Source organism: Aquila chrysaetos, chromosome 2 (assembly GCF_900496995.4).
Source record: "Aquila chrysaetos chrysaetos chromosome 2, bAquChr1.4, whole genome shotgun sequence".
Classification (NCBI taxonomy): Eukaryota; Metazoa; Chordata; class Aves; order Accipitriformes; family Accipitridae; genus Aquila; species Aquila chrysaetos.
In genome coordinates, this window is record NC_044005.1 from 43,434,922 (window position 1) to 43,456,001 (window position 21,080).

Here is a 21,080-nt window from a genome sequence, read left to right on the forward strand (position 1 = left end):
TAAACCTTATATCCACACACTATTTACAAAGTTGTAGTTTCAAAGAGCTGAAAGCAGACTTTGAAAGTAATTTTCCATTGTAAAGTTATGAAAACTAACATCATTTTTACTCCTGCTCTTCATGAGTCAAATATTGTACACCCAGATTCTTTTGCTTTGCCCAGACTTGATGCCAAACTAATGGGCCTACAGCTATTGAAGTCAACTCATTTACCACCTTTCAGTATTGATTAGCTATCAAACCTATTTCTGCACTCTTCATAGCACTCTCACAGTTAATGAAAACTAACTGTAACCATAGATTTCTGCAGCCAACCATCCGGAGATTGTCAGCATAACAAACCTGAATCTGCAGATCTAAAAACCAGACTTTACTTCCTATTTGCCAGTAGACTGGAAAATGGTTCATCTGTATTTAAATACCTATCCCTTATACTGCCTGCTTTTTCAAAAGACAAAGATGAAATATTAAGTAGCTCTGCCTTTGAGCTGATAATCTTTCCCTCTTCCAGACTTTAACCTTCACAGATGACCTTTGTTCTCAAAAAGACTTAAGATGATTTCTACAGGTAATCGGGTATGCTAAAAATATTACTTTTGTGGAAATCTGCTTATATCTGTACAGCTTAGTTTTGAACAATTTTAAATTTAACAGAAACTTAAGATCTCAGCTCTATAAAACTTCTCTTACTGTCAAAACCTTTGTAAGTTACTTGTTAAATACATAGATTTCAGAACACTGAATAAGATACACAGTGGCTTCCGTGTGATTTATACAGCTGACAGCAAAGTTAGATTGTGATAGTTGTGGGGTTTTTTTTGTTTATTGCAGGAAGGTTAGTTGGTCTTTGTTTGGGGGGGAGTTGCTATGCACCTATTAGAGTATTTGTGTTCACCTTAAAGCACATTAGCAAAAATACGTGATGTCTAAGGTGGGGGCTTATAAGGACAGACATCACAAACTAGCATTGGTACTATATACCCTTTGATTAGAACAATGCTACACCACTATGGGGGGAAAAAAACCAAAAAAGCCTAGTTTGGAACCACAGAGAGGTATAAAGCTCATGTTGTTACGTGATGCATAGTGCAGTATTATGAGTGCGTGTCCTCTTCTAGAGCTCATGTTTTGCACTAGTGTCTTCCACTCTACCAGCAGAATAAAGGATTGTTAATACTCTGAAAACAAGCTCAGTTATAAGAAATTGATCTGTAAGGCCTGCTAGCACCATTCTACTGGTATTTAACTTCTCCAGCCGTTAAAGGATAGTCAATTAACATACAGGAATAGTTTTGGGGTTTTGGTTTTCTTTATACAGTGGAAGGTTTATTTATGGGTTGATAAATACAATATCCAGTCTCACTGGGACAATAAGGCACAACTGTAGGTTACAACTATAGAGCCAGAAGAGAGCAACACGTACTTTTAAGCAAATCACAAAGCCTACAAACACTTTTTTTACTTTCCAATCTGTTAACATCGTTACATTCCTATTTTACATGACATGGTCATAAAACTATAATGTTTCTTTCTCATACAGAGTAGGGGTTTTTAATTTACATTTCTTTCTGGAATTGTGCTGCACTCTGCAAAACAATGAAGTGCAGCATTTCACTTTGCAATTCCTTAATTTAAGACAAATCAAAAATCCTTCAGAGATTTGCATGTTATTCTTTAACACAAGCGATGATTAAAGGAACTGAGAAAAAAGGAAATACGAATTTGAGAGTAGTTTGAGACTGGTAAGTATTTATAGAAATGTTAACACGTGACATAGAGAAGCAGTTATAACACTGATTCTTCAATAAAGAAGCTCCCAGGGTTTTTTGGTTTTATTGGAAAGACCTCCTAGACTGTAGGATGCTCCAGCTGAACTAGATGAGATCATTTGCCAATCTAGCCACAGAAAATTATGTTACTATTGAACCTTCAATAATTTTGATCTCCTGAATTTATCAGCATTATATTAATGGTATTGTCTTACACTTGTAAAGAGATTTGTCTAGAAATATATTCTGAAATATTTGGGATAATATGTACTTCCCCAAATTATATTCTTATGCCAGAGCTTTGATAAATACAGCTACCACCTCAACACAGTCTAACAGACCAGGACTTCCATACCAGAAAATATAAATAATTACTGGTTATCCAGGCCACTATGATTGCGGGGGGGGGGGGGGGGGGGGGGGGGTGGAAATCAGTACTATGTTTCATGACACTATTACCAGGGGACAGTGATAGAACTACAAATCCAGATTTTGGCATGACTGGTTTTCTTGCATTATGTACACTGGTAAACAAGTTTACGCTTTCAGAGACAAACCCACTCTGATGAGAGGAGGGATCCTAGAGCAAAGCAACCTGGGGAGGGCACTTCATGGTCCACTGGCTGTTAAGCCTGCAAGCTACTCAAAGGAAAGAAACAAGTTTCTGCATCTGCTACTGGAACAATTTAAGTGACTTAGTGCAGAATTCCTATTCCTTTTGAGGACACCACAGCCTGTCTCCACCACAGATTCTCCTATTGTCCCTGTGAATTCATCCCACAGAGAATAAAAATCTATTCACAGTACTTTAAAGTACTCTAGGCTATCATCATGCATACAGTGCTAGTTGTACAATGAAGCCATAGAAATTGAGAAGTCCTCAAGTAAAACGCAGATTTGGAAGCAGCGAAGAAACAAATCTGCATGTAAAGAGCCAAATGGAAAAAAAAAAGGCAGCTGTAATGTGGTGTTGCTGCTGGAAGCAAAAGTTAATCATTATCACTGCACCTAGTATTTGAGTAGATGCTTGTCTCCAAAGTGTTTCAGAGGGCGCTTCTGTGGCGTGTTCCCATTTTTCCATTCTCAGATTCAGAGCTCAGAAGAATCAGTTTGTAGATTAAACAGCAGTACATAAGGAGAGACATTTCTGCTGAAACAGTAGTGCAGAAGGAGACAAGGGATAAAGGGTAAAAAAACAATAGAAGGAAAATGTTTTTAAAAAAAAAAACACGCTCATTTCCAAGTTGCATGGCAGCCATTTCCCTTTGTTCCTGATGCACAGGGAATGTTCACATTGGTAGAACAAATCAGGGAGGGGTTGGAAATGTATTGTATATGCACCAGTAGCAATGCTCTGGGACAAGGTGCTAAGGAGAAAATGAAGTTCTATTCATTATATAGCAGGGGTAGAAAGGAATAGGTTCTCCATCCATCAGTGAAGAAATCGAATGCTCATTTTCTGCTCTACATCCACCTTCTCCAAAACCTGCAATAAAATTCAGAAACAGCTACTTAAGTTACTGTGCATGCTTCTCTCCTACAAGGTTTCTTACTCTAGTATAGAGGAAATGGGCAGGAACATGGGATGTCTTCAATTTGGCATGCCAGTCTTTCATCTAGAGACTGCTATTTTTCATTCTGGACTAAGGTCCTTCCAAGGAAAGAAACTTCAGCCATTAAAGCTGGAAGAAGGCTGTCTACCAAAATGTAACTAATGCGGTTTTTGTCTGCCAACAGCCCAGAAAGGCTTGGATTCCTAAAATTAGATTGGTGGGAATGCAGAGCCAGGAAACAAAAGGGAGAATGGAGTAGAGGAAGGGGCATGAGCAGTCATTGAAGAGCTAAAATCAAGACTACAGCATCACTAACACAGATCATTGTAAAACTGGGGTGACAACTTCATTCACTGAATTGCTATTAACACTGAAGTACAAAGACATTAGTCTGCTCCAGGCTGTTTCAGGCAGTAGATTTCAGTGTTCCAAGATTAAGAGTAATTTAAGTTTGAAGAGACCTCTGGAGGTCTTTTAGTCCAACTCCCTCAACTCCTACTTAAAGCAGGGCCAGCTAGATCAGGTTGCTCAGGGCCTTGTCCAGTTAAGTTTTAAGTATCTCCAAGGAAAGAGGTTCTACATCTTCAGCAGCTATGATCATCCTCTTGGTAAGAGGTTTTCCTTATAGCTAACCAGAATTTCCCATGTTGCAACTTGTTTCTGTTGCCTCGTGTCCTGTCTTTGTCCACCTCTAAGACGAGTCTCGTTCCTCTCATCAATACCATCCCATTAGGTAGTTGAAATTGTTCTGCTATAGGACAACTTCCTCCACTGACTATATAATGGCTCCTTACTGTTACCTATTTCTGACTAACAAGAGATGTAGTTCAAAGGACTAGAGCCAGGAACTTGAGTAGTGATATTAGTTGTGTCACTAAGATAAAATCCTACAGGTGAAAACTGATCTGCACAGTTATAGCAGAAGAATTACTCTGTTGTAAATGTGCTAGTCAGGCTACTTGTGTAGAAAGAAGTGGTTGCAAAAGAAAAAAGTGAAAATTCCGCAGTATATTCAATGCTGTAGCTTATGTAAGAGTATGAAGAAACATATGGACCAATTATTAGCACTCTGACAGTATAAAAAAAAAAAGTCCTGATAAACAAGGGAAAAAAGAGAGCTAGCAGAAGACTTGCTTTGCCCAAATGCAGGCAGGACTATTTGAACGACTTCCTCTCTGTTTCCATTTGCATCTAAGTCTGAATGACTTGCCCATTACTGAGCAGTTTCATTTAGTCATTAAAAATGTAGTTTACCAACCTTTACAAACTCTGCAAAGGAGATGGCACTATCTCCATCTTGATCAGCTTCCTGGATTGTCCTGTCAGCAATGCTGCCCAACTGCTCATCTGAAATGTTTACACCAACCATCATCCGTAACACCTGTAACATACAGAAGTCCCCAGATTATTATTTTTTTTTTAAATAACAAAATAACCATTATTGACATGGGAACAGAAGTACTTAGTGCTGTTTTTCTCGTGTATACTGTCAAAATAACACCATACAAGAACAACCCTGGAGGACTTCCATGGAAGTAATTTCTAGACTTTTCTTTGTCCTTTGTGCATCAAGGCTTTCAAGAAAGACAGCTTTCTTTTGTAGCCACCTTTGACAAAGAATCCTCCTTTTTCACTAGGCAGCAGGAAGAAGTATGAGAAAGCTTTTGGAATTAGGAATGAGTACATTTTGTTCCAATGCTTTTGTCTATTTTTTTCCTACAAAACATACCAAGATTTGATTGAATATCTTTTGTTTGAGATAGTTGCCTACAGGGATCTTGTAAGTATATGGTCAAATAACTACCATTACTCTCTACAGTTAGTAAAGCCTTTTCTGTGCAGATAGGACAGTTTCAGTCAAAAGCAAATCCTTGTCCTGCATCAGGAACCACAAATTGCCATGTCTACTTCCCAGGATTAGTAGTATGTAATTACTCCTAGCTCAAGCCTAGTTTCATATATATGCAGCACTGATGAACTTTGATTACCTTTGCTGCAATTTCAAGTAGTTTTATTCTATTGAAAGAATGCACAGAGGACTAGGCAAACAACCTAATCTACCTCAAGGATTGTCCCTGTGAAGTCCTCTTAGAAGCACCTTTGAAAGTTATAGAAGCTAGTTCTTAAGGGGCTTAGTGTATTTGTTGCATATTTAGGTATAATTTCCAATAGGATCTGCTTAGCCTAACGCTCTGCTTTAAATCTGAATCTAGCATTCCCAGTCTGATAGAACAGCCTAGGCTACCAAATGAGATTAAAGTCTCATACCACACCTAAAGCTTTAAACCAGAGATAAGCAATTAGCCACCAAATTCCTTCAGGAGTTCTTTTGAGAAGACTGTTGTAACTCCTGTCTTCATTCTAAATGGGTGTGAAGTCACAGAGAGGGTCACGATGGAGTCATTCAAAGCAGCCCTGTGCTATTTACCTGAAGCAGCTCATCCCTGGAAATCTTGTCATCTTTATCTAGATCATATAACCGAAAAGCAACTACAGGGAAGAAAAGAATAAGCAGTTTAATTCAAGTGCCATTATTTTTCTTCATAACAATACATTTATCTAAAAAAATAATAGTAAGTATTCATAAATTATTTTAAGAGAGTTAGCTTACAATTTTAGTTCACCATAAAATTCGTCTTCCATTCCATAAAGTGTTATTACCACATACAGGAATAACATTATTCCCAAGAATGGAAAAATCTTACTTAAGTACTCGGTATGAGTACTTTCAGAAGCACTCTGCTTGTAGAGGTATTTCTCCCAAGCCCCCAGTCATGGAAGTATAATTACCACTAAGATGCATTCAATCCTTTAACTTCAGAGCCAGCCATTTTTACATTACCATTCATTCTCTTTGCCTATATTCTGGATGAGATATGACAGAAATTTTAAGTGCTCTGAGGACTGTTGCCAACTTTGATTAGCAAGCAAGAGCATTCTGCTCATATATTCTAGGCAGATGTCCAAATACTCAAGTACTCAGCTGAAGGTGAGGAAAAAGCACTATATTATATGGAAGACTGGAGAAAGAAACAGAAAAGCTCGTTCATGTACAGGATGTGGCTTCTAAATCTGAAATAACTTGGGAGGCAAACCATTTAGAAACATTTTTGTTATGAGATGTTTGGAAAGCATATACTTAAAGATTCAACTAATTCCACCAAATTCCAATACAAGAATGGGTCAATTTTTGACATTCTGAACAGGTGAGCTTGCAAGTTAATTTAAAAAAAACGCAGGTATTAGAGGTATCATTCCACACGGAACAACTGTATGGAAGATCCCAAGTCCCTTCACTCCATTCCCAGAAAAACAAAGAAAGAAAAATAATTGCTTCTATAGGAAGGTTCATATTTCTTACAGTGGAGCTTGTTACTTCGGCTGTTCAGTGGTTCTGGCCCATTCTGGTCTTTGCTCTTTTCATTATCTTCTATGGGTCGGAAGTGGGCTAGTGTCCTCATGAATCCACGGAAATTCACCTGGTCCTCTCTGCATAAGCATTTCAGCAGGTCAGTTTTAGCATAGCTTATACAGGTTCTTTATTTCAGTAAAGAAGAGTACGAATGTCTAAAGCATCAAGACACACAGACTCTTCCACTCCCACCTCCCCAGGGTTTGGCTGCCTATGCTAAAACCCAGCTCTGATACAGTGCAATTACTTCATAACAGAGTGATCCCAGGCTGCATGATGTGTAAAAAAAGCTGTGACGAGTCTTGTTGAGGGCTCCCCTGCCCTTGCCTGCAAGCTCTATTTAAGCTCCAGCCACCACCCTTGGCCCTTGCTTGAGCTATCCCGCAGCTATGCCTGAGTCTGGCAATGCATCTTGCTGATTTAGACCCCGACTCCCTGGATTGGCCTGAGACCAGCTTCATCACTGCCAACTTGTCTGGCAGCCACTGGACTGTTGGCTGACCTAACAGTCACTGGACCTGCTCTGCTTTTCTTGTTCAGGTGCTGTGCCCTTTGTCAGCAAGTACATCGCCCCCGCCAACTCTGCTGTCACCCTTGGCTCCTGCTTGTGGGGCAGTCATTGCTCACTCTCTGACAAATAGCTCTCTTCTCTAGTTCCTGTGGGAACCAGCTGTGTTAAGTACTTTCCAGGACTCCTGCTTTCTATTCAGGAAACCCTGCCTGGTATTAGCTGATACTATGACTTGATTAGACAATTCGATCTTCATCAATCAGTAATGACAAATGTGTTCAAGAACAGCAGCAAATTCCACAGAACAATCTAGAGAGGTATAATGAAGAGAGACAGTACTGCAAATTTTATGATCTCTTTGGATTTGTTAGAAGTGCCATAAGCTATGTCTTAAATGTGATCAAAAACTAAGCCCACCAACAAACAAAAAAGCATCTAAAAACAAAGGTAAACTTAGAGGCTAAAAGGTGGAAAACAAGACTAAAGTAGTTAATTGCAATACTACTTAGCATAAAATAGCATCGCTACAAGTTTGCTTTAAGAACTAAAGTCCATACATGCCCTTGACTTTCTTTAGAAGTGTTCAGCAGCATCGCAAGAAGAGTGGAAAACCATGACATAAAGCCTGAGTTTGTCAGGCTTGTAAAGTATTTCTCACTACAGAATGAAAACATGCTGAGGAAACAATGTACCCACACACATTTCATTACAAGTTTGAGATGTTCAGTTATTAGTAAATTCAAGTTCTGTGCTTTACTTATCAGCATTTGTCTCCTATCAAAACTTCTGATGAACTACAAATTTTGTGCCTGCTCAGAAATTCAATCTGTTGGAACTCACCCTTCTGGAAAGAAGGCATTGATAATTCTGTCTCCCAGGGGATTGATGGCAAGCTCTGGAATCCGCTGGAAGTCTTCACGGCTAAGTAAAGCAAGAACACAAGAAGTCTGCATAAAGTTGATGTCAGAGGAGAAAGTGTTGCTTAAAAAGAATTCACAGTAAAACATCCATTGGGTTCTATTTCTGCAGCAAGACACTTGGTGGTTTTTAAAATCTAACTCTCTAAATCATGTTTTCTCTATGACTAATGGCATAAAACAAAGCAAAGGACAATGCCAAGCCTGTATCACATTACAGACTAGCAGTGTTCATTTATCATGTTAACAGCATTTCTCAGATCCTAACACTGTTTGTGCCAGAAACCTTCCTGTAATGATGCTGACTCGTTTGCAATTTAAAGAAAGGAAAGCTTCTGAAATGGCTTTGAAGGAAAATATGGTTTTGAAATGTAAATAATAATTTTTTTATTATTATTAATTATTTTGGTACGGAACCATTCGAGTTGGCATGATTCTTCCAGACTAACCCATTCCGGATTCTGGGACAATACCATACTCCTCCAAACATACCACAGGTGATCTGCATATTGTAATAGAATTTTTTTTTTGTTTATGCAACAACTTTAAAATAATGTGAAACTTGGCATTTATATCTTATTATAGCTTCAAACAAGCAGCACTCCTATTTTAAAGTAATAAATTTAGACTTTGACAGGGGTCCGTACACCAGATGTAACTTCACCAGTACATTGTAAATACTCACTGCTCTTGCCAGCCATTCCTTTTTCTGCTCATGATTATATGTACACAGTATAGCATAAGCATAGCTACGCTTACATTGTTATGGCATTTTCTGATCTGGAAGACATCACGAGCTGTACTGATATAAACACATTTTAGATCAGTATGACATGAACATAAGGTACATTCTATTGTTAGAATTGCACTAATAATTTTTCTTTTCTTTCAACCTAATAGAATGTCACTGACAAGAAAGTGGGATAATCTTGGTGTGACCAAGGCAGACACACCAAGTGTGTCTTAGTGATTACTTTAGTCAACAGATTTGTTTCAGGGGTTTTTCATTTGTTTGTTTTTTCCACTATCACAGAGCACAGCAATTTATCAGTTAGTACCATATGTACTCCATAATCATTTAGGTTTTAAATTGCAAAAGTAACAGCAATGGGGTAAGGCTGTAAAAAAAATCTATTCTATCTGGATGCATAACTTGACATTTCCTGCCCAGTCTCCAGAAATATTGGCAGTTTCCTTCAAGTCAAATGCAGTCCTGCTGTTTTTGAAGTTTCGGTCAAAATCTCAAACTTGGTTACTAAATGTTTGCTACTTTTGAAACCTATGCTCACTAAATGAATCAGCAACAAGGTTCGATTCATGACATCATTACACCAAAGAAGTGGGAAAGTAAACATGAACAGATTTTGAGATTATTTAAGTATATTCACCTTTTATAATACTATTATCTTAAAGACAGGGCGGGGGAAAGGAATTGGCTAACCTTATTACTAGTTTAGCCTTGGAAAAGCACAGAAGCAAGACGTTCTAGTTTTAAATGCATTCTAAAGCACTCCTTGTACCCAGTCACACCACAGCACTGTTAAGAGTCCCAATTACAGTACATCTGTTACAACATGGTTAAACTGTTTGACCTTCTAAATGAGCAACCTGACCATATTTTTAAGCTATCCCAGCAAAATTCTGCTCTGACCAGGTCTGAATTATTTTTAATAGGCAGAGTTAATATCTGTATGACATGATCAACCTGCTACAAGACCCTTCAGGACTGCTGAATTTTAAGCTATAGCTGAAGGGCAAAGTATGCATTAGCAATTTAGGCAGGAGATGCAGTGACGTGGAAAACCTATGTCCTAGTAACAAAATTTTTAACAACAGGACTTCAGTGTCAATGCTAACATTTACAAGCTAAAACCAGCAACTGCCCTCTCTTCCATTTAGAGCAAAATCCTAATGCTTCAGAATTTTTTACTTGCATGTCACTATTTCTTAGCATTGAGCCTCAATTTACACTCTGCATTTCAGCCTCCAGTTGTTCTGCTTTCTAACAGGAGATTAACAATTAACCACAAGTAAGTCCCCAGGTTTCAAATCTACTTGTCCTGTCATTATCAGGATTGCAGTAGACCATTTTTGCTTATTAACAGCACATTACTGAGTGAGCGTTATAACTGGAATAGCTGTAACAGCCATAAAAGTAAATGAGTGCGTGATGTAAGTTATTCTCCACTTTATAAACTAAGGCTTCCGGCAGTCATTAGGGACCAACTTCACCTGGCTGAAGCTGGAGCTTACAGGAAATTTGACGCCCTCTACTTCTTCTGTATTCATGTGCCACAGCAACAAGGCTCTTCTAACATTATTTTTCCAGGAACCCAACTTCTATTAAATCCTTGCTTAAACGCAACATGTAAAAGCAACCTTTAACTGCATGTTATTATTATGCAAGCCAACCATTTAATATATATGCCAGCGCATACACACTTAGACATACTTTGCAGTAAAGAATTTGTAGATTCTCAGACAGACAAGTATTTCTAAACATGAGTATACCCTCCAAGGCACACAGCAGATCCCTACTGTAAAGGTGGCTCTGCCTTACCATAAAGGCTGCAAGAAACCTACTAGAGCCTTTTTTTCCTTCCATTATTTCTGGTTGTTCATCCTTCTTTTACTTCTAGATAGTAGCAGAGAGCACTGTTCCCTCAACAGGGATGACAAAGGTAGGGCTATCTAGAGCTGAGGGAAAGTAAAACAATGGACAGAAAGCAAACCATATGTGAAACAGAAGTTGTAGAGAAAAGGAAAAATGTCCAGAGGATATAGGTAATAAGAAATTACTTGAAAAAGGGAAATAATTAAAAGAAGTAAGATGTATCATGCAAGATGGTCAAACAGATTTAACAGGCTACTGCTGAAGGTTTCACTGCTCCCTTCACTTGCTAACATTAGCTTTGCCATTCATCAAACCTTTTGGTGGTATAATATATCTCACTAAACTCCCAAAAAGCTCCCCACCCTCATCCTCTCCATCCTCCCAATTATCTTTCTGTTGAATTAGCAACTTGAAGCAGTTAAAAAAAAAAACTTCAAAAATCTAACAGCACCATGGCTGACAAAGAGGTGCTGGCAGCCTGGAAAAGTGATAGGGAAAGAGGATGGATAGCCTCCTCTTTCACAGCTGTGTCAGCCACCTCATCTAACTTAATCCTTACACATGCTCTGCACAAATTTAGAAGTCACTTAACTATTGGAGGAGTAATTGGTTTATAAACATTAGGCCAAGACATGTGCTAAAAGTAAAGGTGATAATTAGACAAGCAAGGCAGAGGAGGGGGGGAAAGCAGTGTGAATAAAGCATGGTTGAGGATGGAAGTATAAGCTGTTCTAGTACCCTATCATCCTCCAATCTAAACCCATATCCTGCCTGTCTTCTCTGTTCTAGATAAAGCTAAAAATCCTTTGCATTTCCTTAGGCAAATGTAAAGAATTCCACATTCAGAGAGCTACCTTTTATGTTTTACTCTGAAATCTTGCAATATCAGTTTGAACTAATGACAACAAGCCTGGCATCTTTCCAGACTGAGATGATTCAATTCACTGACAAACAGATGGCCTGGCTAGCTCTCGTTACCCTTCTCTCAGGACCAGAGGCTTTCTGAAGTTCTCCAGGAGACACCATTTTGTGAACAGCTTTCATAAGCACAAAATATGCACGAATAGCTCAGTGTGTCTATTGTCCTCATGCATCAGCTTTCAGAATACTTACCCTCACTTCCTTCCACACTCCTGGTATAGCCAGGCTATACCAATCGCTGTACAGTAAAAAAATACTTCTGAAGTGCTTAACCTGTCATTTCCCCAGCGCAGAAGAAACTATTGTAAGTGGGAGGCTCCATGCAAAAGTTACATGCAAAAGTAGCAGTTTAGACAAGTATCTCCTTTTTATAGCTCTATACATGTCTATCTAGAGCTACTTACTAGTAGATAAATTTTGGAGCAGATGTATTCTTGTGTGGTGTACACTTTAGTACCAGCCCAACAAGGAGACTCACTGAAGCAAGCACATACTTGTCCTGGTCCTACACCTCAATTTCCTCATCTTGGAAATCAGAATGTAAAGAACAAAACATGCACACTGGTTTCCTCCTAACCTATAGTTAGGATTTAGGCAGAACAAATATGTTTCAGATTTCAGAATTTAGATGTAGCTATTGAGATCCAAGGGTACTAACCTTTTGTTTTGGCAACTCAGCATGTCACACTACTGACATCAAAGGCGACAAAAGAATTTTCAAAAGAACAGTTTTGTCCTGGCTTTTACAACCTATTTTCATTCAGATAGTACATGTCTGAGGCAGCTTACTCATTTTGTTTAGGAAAAGTGAAGCTAAGGAAAAATATAACATTTTTCTATACTTTTAAAGAATTGATAAGAGTTAATCAGTAACCATGACTGTAGTCATTTAGAGGATAAGGAGAAGAGGAAGAAAAAAAAAGCCAAAACAAGGCATATCAAGTTTTGTCTCCATCAATACCCTTTTCTTACATCTCATTTATGTAAGTCTGTAAAAAAAAAAAAAAAAAAAAGTACCTTGAAACTGCACATAGGTACACTGGATAGAAATCTCTGGCTCAGAAAGATTTCAGCTTTGGATTATAATTTCAGAATGAACTACCCGTCTTCTCTAACCACCAAGATTAGTCATCACCTACCAAAACTGCTGTACAAAGTGCTCTTTACCTTGCCCATTCTTAATATGTAGGTAAGAAGGACAACACAGCTTTTCCCCTTTTTCAGAAGGGTGGTACACATTTAAAGATTTATTACATGCCATAAAGAACTGCCTAACACTTCTTTTCCTGCTCATAGTCACATGAGTGATTTCTGTCATGTCTGATTTGTAAGTCAAAGGTATAAGTCATCCTTATGGAAACAATCATTCTTGCTCACAGGAAACAAACAGAAGACATGCCTTCTAGACTGTTTGGCAGTAGTAAGCAAGTGGTATCTCGCTTGTCTCAAAGTAGCAAGTTCTCTTTGGTCTGTATTTCAGAAACCAACATTTATGACCTTCCGAACTGTAGTTCTTACTCTCCCCTCATTATTTTTTTTTTTTTTTGAGGAAGTAGTTTTCCATTACTTAAACTCAATGGTCTCCATATATCATCAGTGCCAGGACAGGTTTCAAAATTTTAATGCCACTAAGTCAGCCACATTTGGAAGCAGGCTATGCTTAGAGACCAAGACTGCAAGTTAATGGATCACAGTTTGCACAGTTGCTGGGATTTTTCCAAACAAACTTCACTTCCCTTCCCAAGTACCACGTGATTGTCAACAATGAAAGTCAAACTCCTCCTGATATGTAACACTATGAAACTAAGCCTTGTGCAACAGACATTAATAGCATACTTAATTAATTACTCCTCTTACATAAACTGTGTACAGTGACTTTGAAGTTTACATAAACTTTATGGACTCAATAGGTGAATTTAAAGTTGGAGGGAAGAGTTAAGTGTGTGTGCTAGGTTCAAACTGTGCTAGTCTGGCAGCCATCACCTTTATTCATCAGTGAAGACTAAACCCACAGCAAAGTTTGAAGAGGGAGGCTGTTCTTCAAATTACTTAATTTTGAGACATAAGGAATATTAACTTTACCTACAATATTACCAGCTGATCTGTATGTCACAATTGCCAATTAGCCAATGCTACAATTTATATGATACATTGGCTTCGGTGACAGAGTGGGCTTAAGAAGTTCCTGCCCATCCCATCCCAAGCCAATTGCTTCCACACCCACAATCCATTTTGTCATCCCTTCAGCTATGCAAGTGCAGATATTTACATACTGCCACAGCCCAAATCACTGGAGTCAGCTTAAAAATATCTATACAAACCAAAAGGGTAGAGTATTTTTAACAAAAAATAATCACTCAGTAGTCCTGCTTACAGTACAACTCCACAACCAGTTACTTAAATGTTAACTGAGAAGTCAGCAATTTGTGGCACCAGAAGGAACTGCATATTTCCTTCAGGAAAGGAAACTGCAGTAAGCCAACAGTACTGCCAAAGACAGTGTACCTTACAACTTGTCACCTTCATCTTCTAAGCAGCGATTCTAGCTTTATAGTTAGGTAGGTTTTTATAGGTTTATAGTGCATCCTACAATCACATTTTGCAAGATCATACACAAAACCCCAGGTGATCCCTGAATCTGTGCTTAATAGGTTTGACTGGCATAGAGTTGCTAGGAAAAAAAATTAACTCCATCCCAGCCAGACCCCGTATACTATGCTACAACAAGGTCCCTTTCCCCTTCCTACTCTCTCTGGCATTCTCTCCAGCTTCCCTGTGCACTGGTTCTGGCATATGTGGCTATGTGGTGAATGGGAAACAAAATCCACCTGAAAAGTAATCAGATTCCTTTTTTGTTGTTTTGCTTGGCAAGCTTTCAAAGCTGTAGGTTAGTTTCCTAAGATAAGCCTTGAGTACCAGCATCAACACAGAAAAGCAACAGACTTCAGTGGCAGTATGGTCTTAGACCAGCTACACCAGTCACAAAAGTGCCCCCCCAGTGCAATCATGGACAGGTCTTATTGTCATATGTTTCTGTAATATTATTGTAATCTGTAGGCAACATCAAAAAAGAATAAGCAATTTAATACAACCAGAATTCTTAACTAGTTCAGTAAATAAAGAGCAAACCAATACCAACACGCAATACAATAACCAGAGTGGGGAAGGCTAGAGAACAAAGACAGCAGGCAGAGACATATTTTAACAGGCAATCATCCCACTAGAGTTTAACTTTGAGTTGAGAATACTCCTTCCTGCAGACTCAGTCCATCAAAGTGAAAAATGTTTTGCAGATAAAAATAAATTAAATAAAGATGAGGCTTTAACAAGTTGTAAGAAACTAGTTCACTTCTGTAGTTTTCAAATTGTAGACAGAGGACAAACACTTCAAAGGTCTTGGAATATACTGCACTACTACTATGAAGAATAAAATGTGTATTTGTTTAGTCATGGAGACTCAGTTCCAGCTCTTTCTTTTTATTTCTGAGCATACTGATAGACATGGGTCTTCAACAAGAGGTGCAAAGTTAAGATTAGTAAAGGGCTTGCAGATCAAAGTAGCATTAAAAGACACTAGGTATCAGAAACAATTAAAGAGCCCATGCTCCCAAAAATATAAGTGATCTTTATGTTATGAAAGCCAGAATGAAGACGACATAGTGGAACCATTCTTGTAATAATTATTAGAAGCAACATATAAAGAAAGGTAAGAAATAACAATCTAAAAAAGCAGTTTAACATTTCTGAACATGTGTTATAAGACCTTGAATATCAAATCTGACCTTTCTTGTATTAACTACTACAAACCTTCAGCACTACAGTAAAGCCAATTGGTATTTAGAGCACCTCAGTTCAACAATCAGATTTGTCCTGACCTTTCATAAACAAACTTGCATGTTCATGTAGACAGTAGGTATGAAAGAACCTGTTATAATAGCCTCACTGATTCACCATATGAGGAAAATATGCAAGGCATCCTGCAACAGCAAGCCACCATTACAGATATGTGTCAATGCAAGGACAGCTGAATTAGTGACAATACCCACCTAAGAGTGCCGTTTTCTCCTTTGTCTAGGCTGGTGAAGCGACTGTACAAGCGGGTGATTTGACTGTGGGAGACTAAAAAAAAAAGTAAAGAAGAAACACAAATCAGCATGTCAATGATTCCTCATAGGAACAGACCTTATTGCACTGAACTACTCTGTTGCCAGAAGCTGTGTTCAAAAAAAGATTACACAAAACAAGTTACATTGAAAGCACATAGCAATCAGCAGTTTAGGGACTTCATGAGCTATAAATTACATCTTGATATTCAGAAATCCACAAATAAGCCCATTCTTCAAACATTGGTTTAACCCTGCCTTCTACCCATTTGTATTTTTGGTCTCTAACATTCTTTAGTTATCTGATTCAGTAAATGGCAATTAAAAGGAAAAAAATCATTTGATTCACAGTTCCACTGTATTTCCCTTCATCCCTTTATGGCTAGAAATAATCTGGGCACAGCCTCCACTGATGACCTCTACATCATTTATGACACCACAGACCTCTGCTGTAGTATCTTTCCTTCTCTTTTGCTTATCTCTACTCCTGTTGTCTTTTTCCAATCTAAAGATGGAAAGTATACTCAGCTTCTCTGCATCTGGAAAGTGGTCAGAGAGACTTTACACCCGATCACTTTTCGTCCTTTACAGGACTGTCTGAATCTCAACAGTTTGTTCATTTTGAGGTTCACTAAAGTATTTTCCAGGCTTCTAGAACATCGAGTTAAAAATTTAAAACCCTATTTCTAAAGAAGTTCAGGAGGCAGTTGGGACACAAAGCAAGCAGAAAGTTAGTGCAGACTTTTTAAATCTGCAATTTGAAACAGAAATTCCAAAGCCAATATTAAAGTTTAGCATCATGCTGTCAACATTACCAAGATATTAGACAACCCAAGATACCAGACATCTAGGTCTTCAGAATAGCCCATGATGGGAACAGGTTAAACCTATCTAGAACAGCAATTCCTTTAACATTGAAAGAATGCCCCACAGAAGATACTGGCTTTTCAGAGCCTCTTCTGATGAAATTAATAAATACATGAAATAAGACTGAATTGAATTTTAATGTTTACTCAGTAAAGGTGTGATTTTCTACAATGTTAAACTAGGACATAGTGTCATTTTCAGCTTCAACTGTTTTAAAAGCCTTCACTAGCACATGTACAATGCCTTTGTTACTTTCTAGAACTTATTTTGGAACAGGTTGCACAGCAGTTGTCTGATCTGTGACAACCAAGGCAAAAAAATTTTTTCAGGTTTGTTCTTTCTCCAGGCTATTTGTTTAGGTTCAACTGTTCCCTCCTTTAGGATGACCTGCCAGCAACTTTTTTTTTTTTTCCCCCTTGTCTCCTCGGCAACTTTCATTCTTTGCATAGGGTTGGGCAATTTGCTCAGTTCCACCTAAGGCAACTTCTCTACAATCAGACTGAGCAGCTTGCTCAATTTCAAGTTAAGCAACACACACATAGAAAGCAGGCACCAATATTTTAAAGACTTTGAATTTCTGCATTTCTGATTTAGTGATTTAGATATGATATGCAGTAACAACAACTGATGATGAAAAAAAACAGCCTGGAGTTACATCTCTGATAAGAAGCCCTGTACTCCCACTCCTCCCTGGAAAGAAAGAGGGTGATGAGAATTCTACTCAGCTACCATTTCCAAACTAGTATCAGCAACTCCCTTTTTGGAACACTCCCATAACAGCTAGTATGTAATAAATAATATGTAGCTATTGACGGAAGAAGAGGTGGTTTTGTTAACATCATACTAGACAAAAAGCATATCTCAGCTACACGAGAAAGGAAGATGATTCAGGTCCACCACTGTATTCTTTCATAATTTCCTTTTTGTCTCTCATCTCACAAAAGCTGCATCACTAGACACTTTTCAGAGCCCTCTCATAGAAAATAAAGATTTTGACATTCTCATAGGAGAACCAGAAACAAGAGCTCTTCTTAAAATCAAAGATTAAGGCTTAAAGCTATCTGAAACACAATTTTATCTATACTGCTAGCCCACTAAGGTCCTTCTAAAAATTTAAGTCAAGACCTCTAGAATAGGAGCTGTACCATCCCTTTTACTTCTGTTAAATCATGAGAAAGTTTTTTGTGATTAGACATTCTGAAACTCTTGTTTAAAACATTAGCATCAACTCATATAAATATATGATATTTATATACTTTGAAAATATATAAATATCCATCAGAAAATCCATAACCTGTTACCACTAAAATATTTTTTCTCTGAAGCTCTGATATGAGCATTAGTTTATTATTAATCCGTAGGTAGACTGCTTCAAAGCAGGGGAACAAAGGGTGTGAACCAAATAGTTTGAATACTGTTACATTCCAATGGTTTTCCAAAAGCTTGCAACAGAATGCAGACAAGCAACATCTTGGACCTCTCATCTGTTTCTTGTAGTTGTTACTGAAATACAAAAGCAATCAGGACTACTTGAAGGTTTTTTCAAACTCAAATTTCAAAATGTTCATATGCAAAGCAAACAATTTCCATACAACATCATATAAAAGTTAGGACTGTCAACTTCAGGCTTAGCACCTGTTACTGAGAACCTGATGGAGATTTTCTGTTGCTAAGTAGAAGTTTTAGTGGACATGTTATTCCCCAGTTCTTGGAAACATTACCTTTGCAGATGTTTCTAAATTTACTATGCTAAGAAGTGTTTTTCACCACAACATAAAAAATTAATATAGAACTTTAATCCAAACTTAGATTTCATTCAAGAGATTAAGTCTCATTGTATGGCTTTTGAAAGGTTCTGGTTCAAGTCCCCTAAAAGGTATCTTTTTAATCTGTTCAGCTAAAGAACATTAACATGTGGTTTATCACTCATGTTAGTATCATTAGCTATTCAGTTTTGTGCTACATAAAACTGAACAAGAGAAAACTTGTGTAATTCCATAGCTGAACTCGATTGAATTGGCTGATTGTTCTGTTCAGTACTTCATACTTACCCCAGCTGAACTGAAGAAATCATGTTTCATAGCAAAGAGGCCAAAAAAAAGGATCCTTAGGAGCACTTACGAGAACATCAGTTCAACACAGACATGTAGCACTGACAAATTGTTCCACATCTATGAAGTCCCTTTCTCGAACTCTTTAGTAGGTAAAGTATCATCAGCATCAAGTTTCTAACAAACCACAGGATACTCTACTCAGTAACTCTGACTTAGCATTCTCCCTGTGAACTTTGTTCCAGATAAACCAGCATCACAGGGTTTTTTTTTCCCCACCTTGTGCCTTGCATAAATATTTGCACCTATATGAAGTGTATAACAGTGCTAAGAGCTTGGTGGAATTTTCCACCTACCTAGAGAAGTATAAAAGGCAGAAGAAAATCACATTCCTAGACTGTGGTTACAGGCTGGGGGGAGGGGAAAAAAAAAATTGATAAAGTCAACGAGACACACTGTGATGACTTACAAGCAAGCATGAGTCAGAGATCAGCAACGCTTGATTAACAAAGTGGTATTACTTATAAAATTGTATAGTAAAAACACAGGAAAATGAACTAAACTCAGGCCACAAAGCTTAAGCTCACTGATCACAACCTTAAGCTCCCCACTTTGAAGATACAAAAAAAGCATTTAGAGGCTCACTAGAGCCAAGTGGGTTTATTGTTTAGAATGCCTAGACAGCCATCTTAATGGTATTTAACTATCATGTAAATAAAATTCTAGGAATAAAACACCACCGACAATAAATCAAATATCGGCATGACAAAAAAAGTAAAACCTTTTGGAAGAACATTCCAGGTTTGGGGTTTGTTTTTTTGAATCAGCTTTATAAATAAGGTGAGGCTACCTTTACTCTATGATCTTTGTGATTAAAAAAAAGCTGGATAAGCAGACTTTGACATTCCTACTTGTTTATCATAGCCTTCCTGTAGAAGGTTCTCTTTGACAGATGGAAAAAGGATCATGGAAACTATGTTAACTCCCTCAGCTGTCCATTACGCTAGCCAGTACTGTCTTAATTTTCTCCCACTCCTTTTCTGTAGCCACTCATTTTCCTGATACAAATAAACTATCACCCAAAATGAATATACGATACCATTTCTATTAGAAAGAAAACCGAGGAAAGTATTTTCACGTAGCAAGAACAGATGAGCAAGTGTAAGCAGGAGAAAAATGTGATCTGGGAAGACCTTGTTTACCTAAAGGAGGGAGGCAGCAAACAGCAAAGCGATACCTATGATGTTACAACCTCCCCTCTCCAACTAGTTTGGAGGGCACCCTCCATTTACTATCACTCCATATTTGCTAGAATTCTCAGACAGTCAACAGTTCTATCAGCCAAATCAACAACACAGAGTTTTACCTTTTCTAGGGTACTTTATGCTTAGAGAACAACTCGATCAAATACTATAGGGTAAAGTAGCTATGTACTACAGTCCAGGTTGAATAATGCTCTCCCAACGCCACCGAAACCAGGACTAAAATTCCTTAACGCTGGGTTTAGCATTAACGAGCAGGCATTACTTTATCCGGCCGGAGACAGGGCCAGACCAAGCAGCATCTCAGCTACCAGCAGCTGTATTTACAGCCGGCGGCTGCTGCCAGCCCCAAGCGAGCGTGGGGGGAGACCGGCAGACTCCCGAAGGAGACGCGTTGCCCGTGGGTTTCTGCCAGCCCCGGGCCGCGGGCGCCGTCCCCCCAGGGCCGCTCCTGCGCGGCGACCGGTGGCGGCGGCGGGGGGCGAACCGAGAGGCCTCTCCCAGGTTTCCGCAGGCCTACGAGGCACGTCCGCCCCGGCTCGCCGGGGACAGCGGGGTCCCGGCCGGGCGCCAGGCACTGGCCCAGCCGGGAACGCAGCGGTCGCGTTCGCCTGTCCCCACCGGCCAGGGCCGGCCGGCCGCCCCGGGCACGGCTCGGCGCGCAGCCGTGAGGGGACAGACGGCGGCGCGGCCGGCCGAAGCGCCTCCTCCTCGGCTTGAGGGACGAGGCGCTGCCCCGCTCCGGGCGCCCAGCCTCCCCCCCCCCCCCCCCGCCAGCACTTCCCGGCCCGCCTCGCCTCACGCTGCCGCACTCACAGCCCGTCTCCTTCTTGATCTCCTCGATCTCCTCATCCCGCAGCAGTGTGGATGCCCGGGAACCCATCGCCGCCGCTGGGCCTCAGGGGAAGGGAAGGGCCGCGGCTCGGCGCCGGGGAGAGTTACGCAGCCGAAGAGCGACGGCGGTGCCGCAGCCACCACCGCCCCAGCACGGGCCCGACCACGGCCGCCCAACTCTACTGAGGCGGAGACCGAGCCCGCACCGACTCTTATCGCCCCGCCCGCCGCCTCCCGTCCGGCCCGGCCCTCGCCGCCCGCCTCA

The 21,080-nt window shown here is 39.5% G+C and overlaps 1 protein-coding gene across 1 annotated transcript; it reads right to left on the reverse strand.

The window, feature by feature from the left end:
• Nucleotides 1-1,299: 1,299 nt before the first annotated feature.
• On the reverse strand, nucleotides 1,300-21,058 carry CHP1 (calcineurin like EF-hand protein 1). Its single transcript, XM_030030111.2, has 7 exons — nucleotides 20,798-21,058; nucleotides 15,745-15,817; nucleotides 8,087-8,167; nucleotides 6,685-6,812; nucleotides 5,752-5,813; nucleotides 4,582-4,704; nucleotides 1,300-3,256 (listed from the first exon to the last, which is right to left on the reverse strand). Exons 1-7 carry the CDS (start codon nucleotides 20,862-20,864, stop codon nucleotides 3,203-3,205), a joined length of 588 nt encoding a protein of 195 aa, XP_029885971.1. The 5' UTR covers nucleotides 20,865-21,058; the 3' UTR covers nucleotides 1,300-3,202.
• Nucleotides 21,059-21,080: the final 22 nt, after the last annotated feature.

Coding starts and splice junctions, on each gene's coding strand:
- CHP1 (XM_030030111.2), bottom strand. CDS start 20,864: ATGGGTTCCCGGGCATCCACACTGCTGCGGGATGAGGAGATCGAGGAG. Junction 8,168..15,744: donor GGAGAAAACGGCACTCTTAG/GTGGGTATTGTC, acceptor TGCTTTACTTAG/CCGTGAAGACTTCCAGCGGA. Junction 5,814..6,684: donor CCGAAGTAACAAGCTCCACT/GTAAGAAATATG, acceptor TCTTCCCTGTAG/TTGCTTTTCGGTTATATGAT.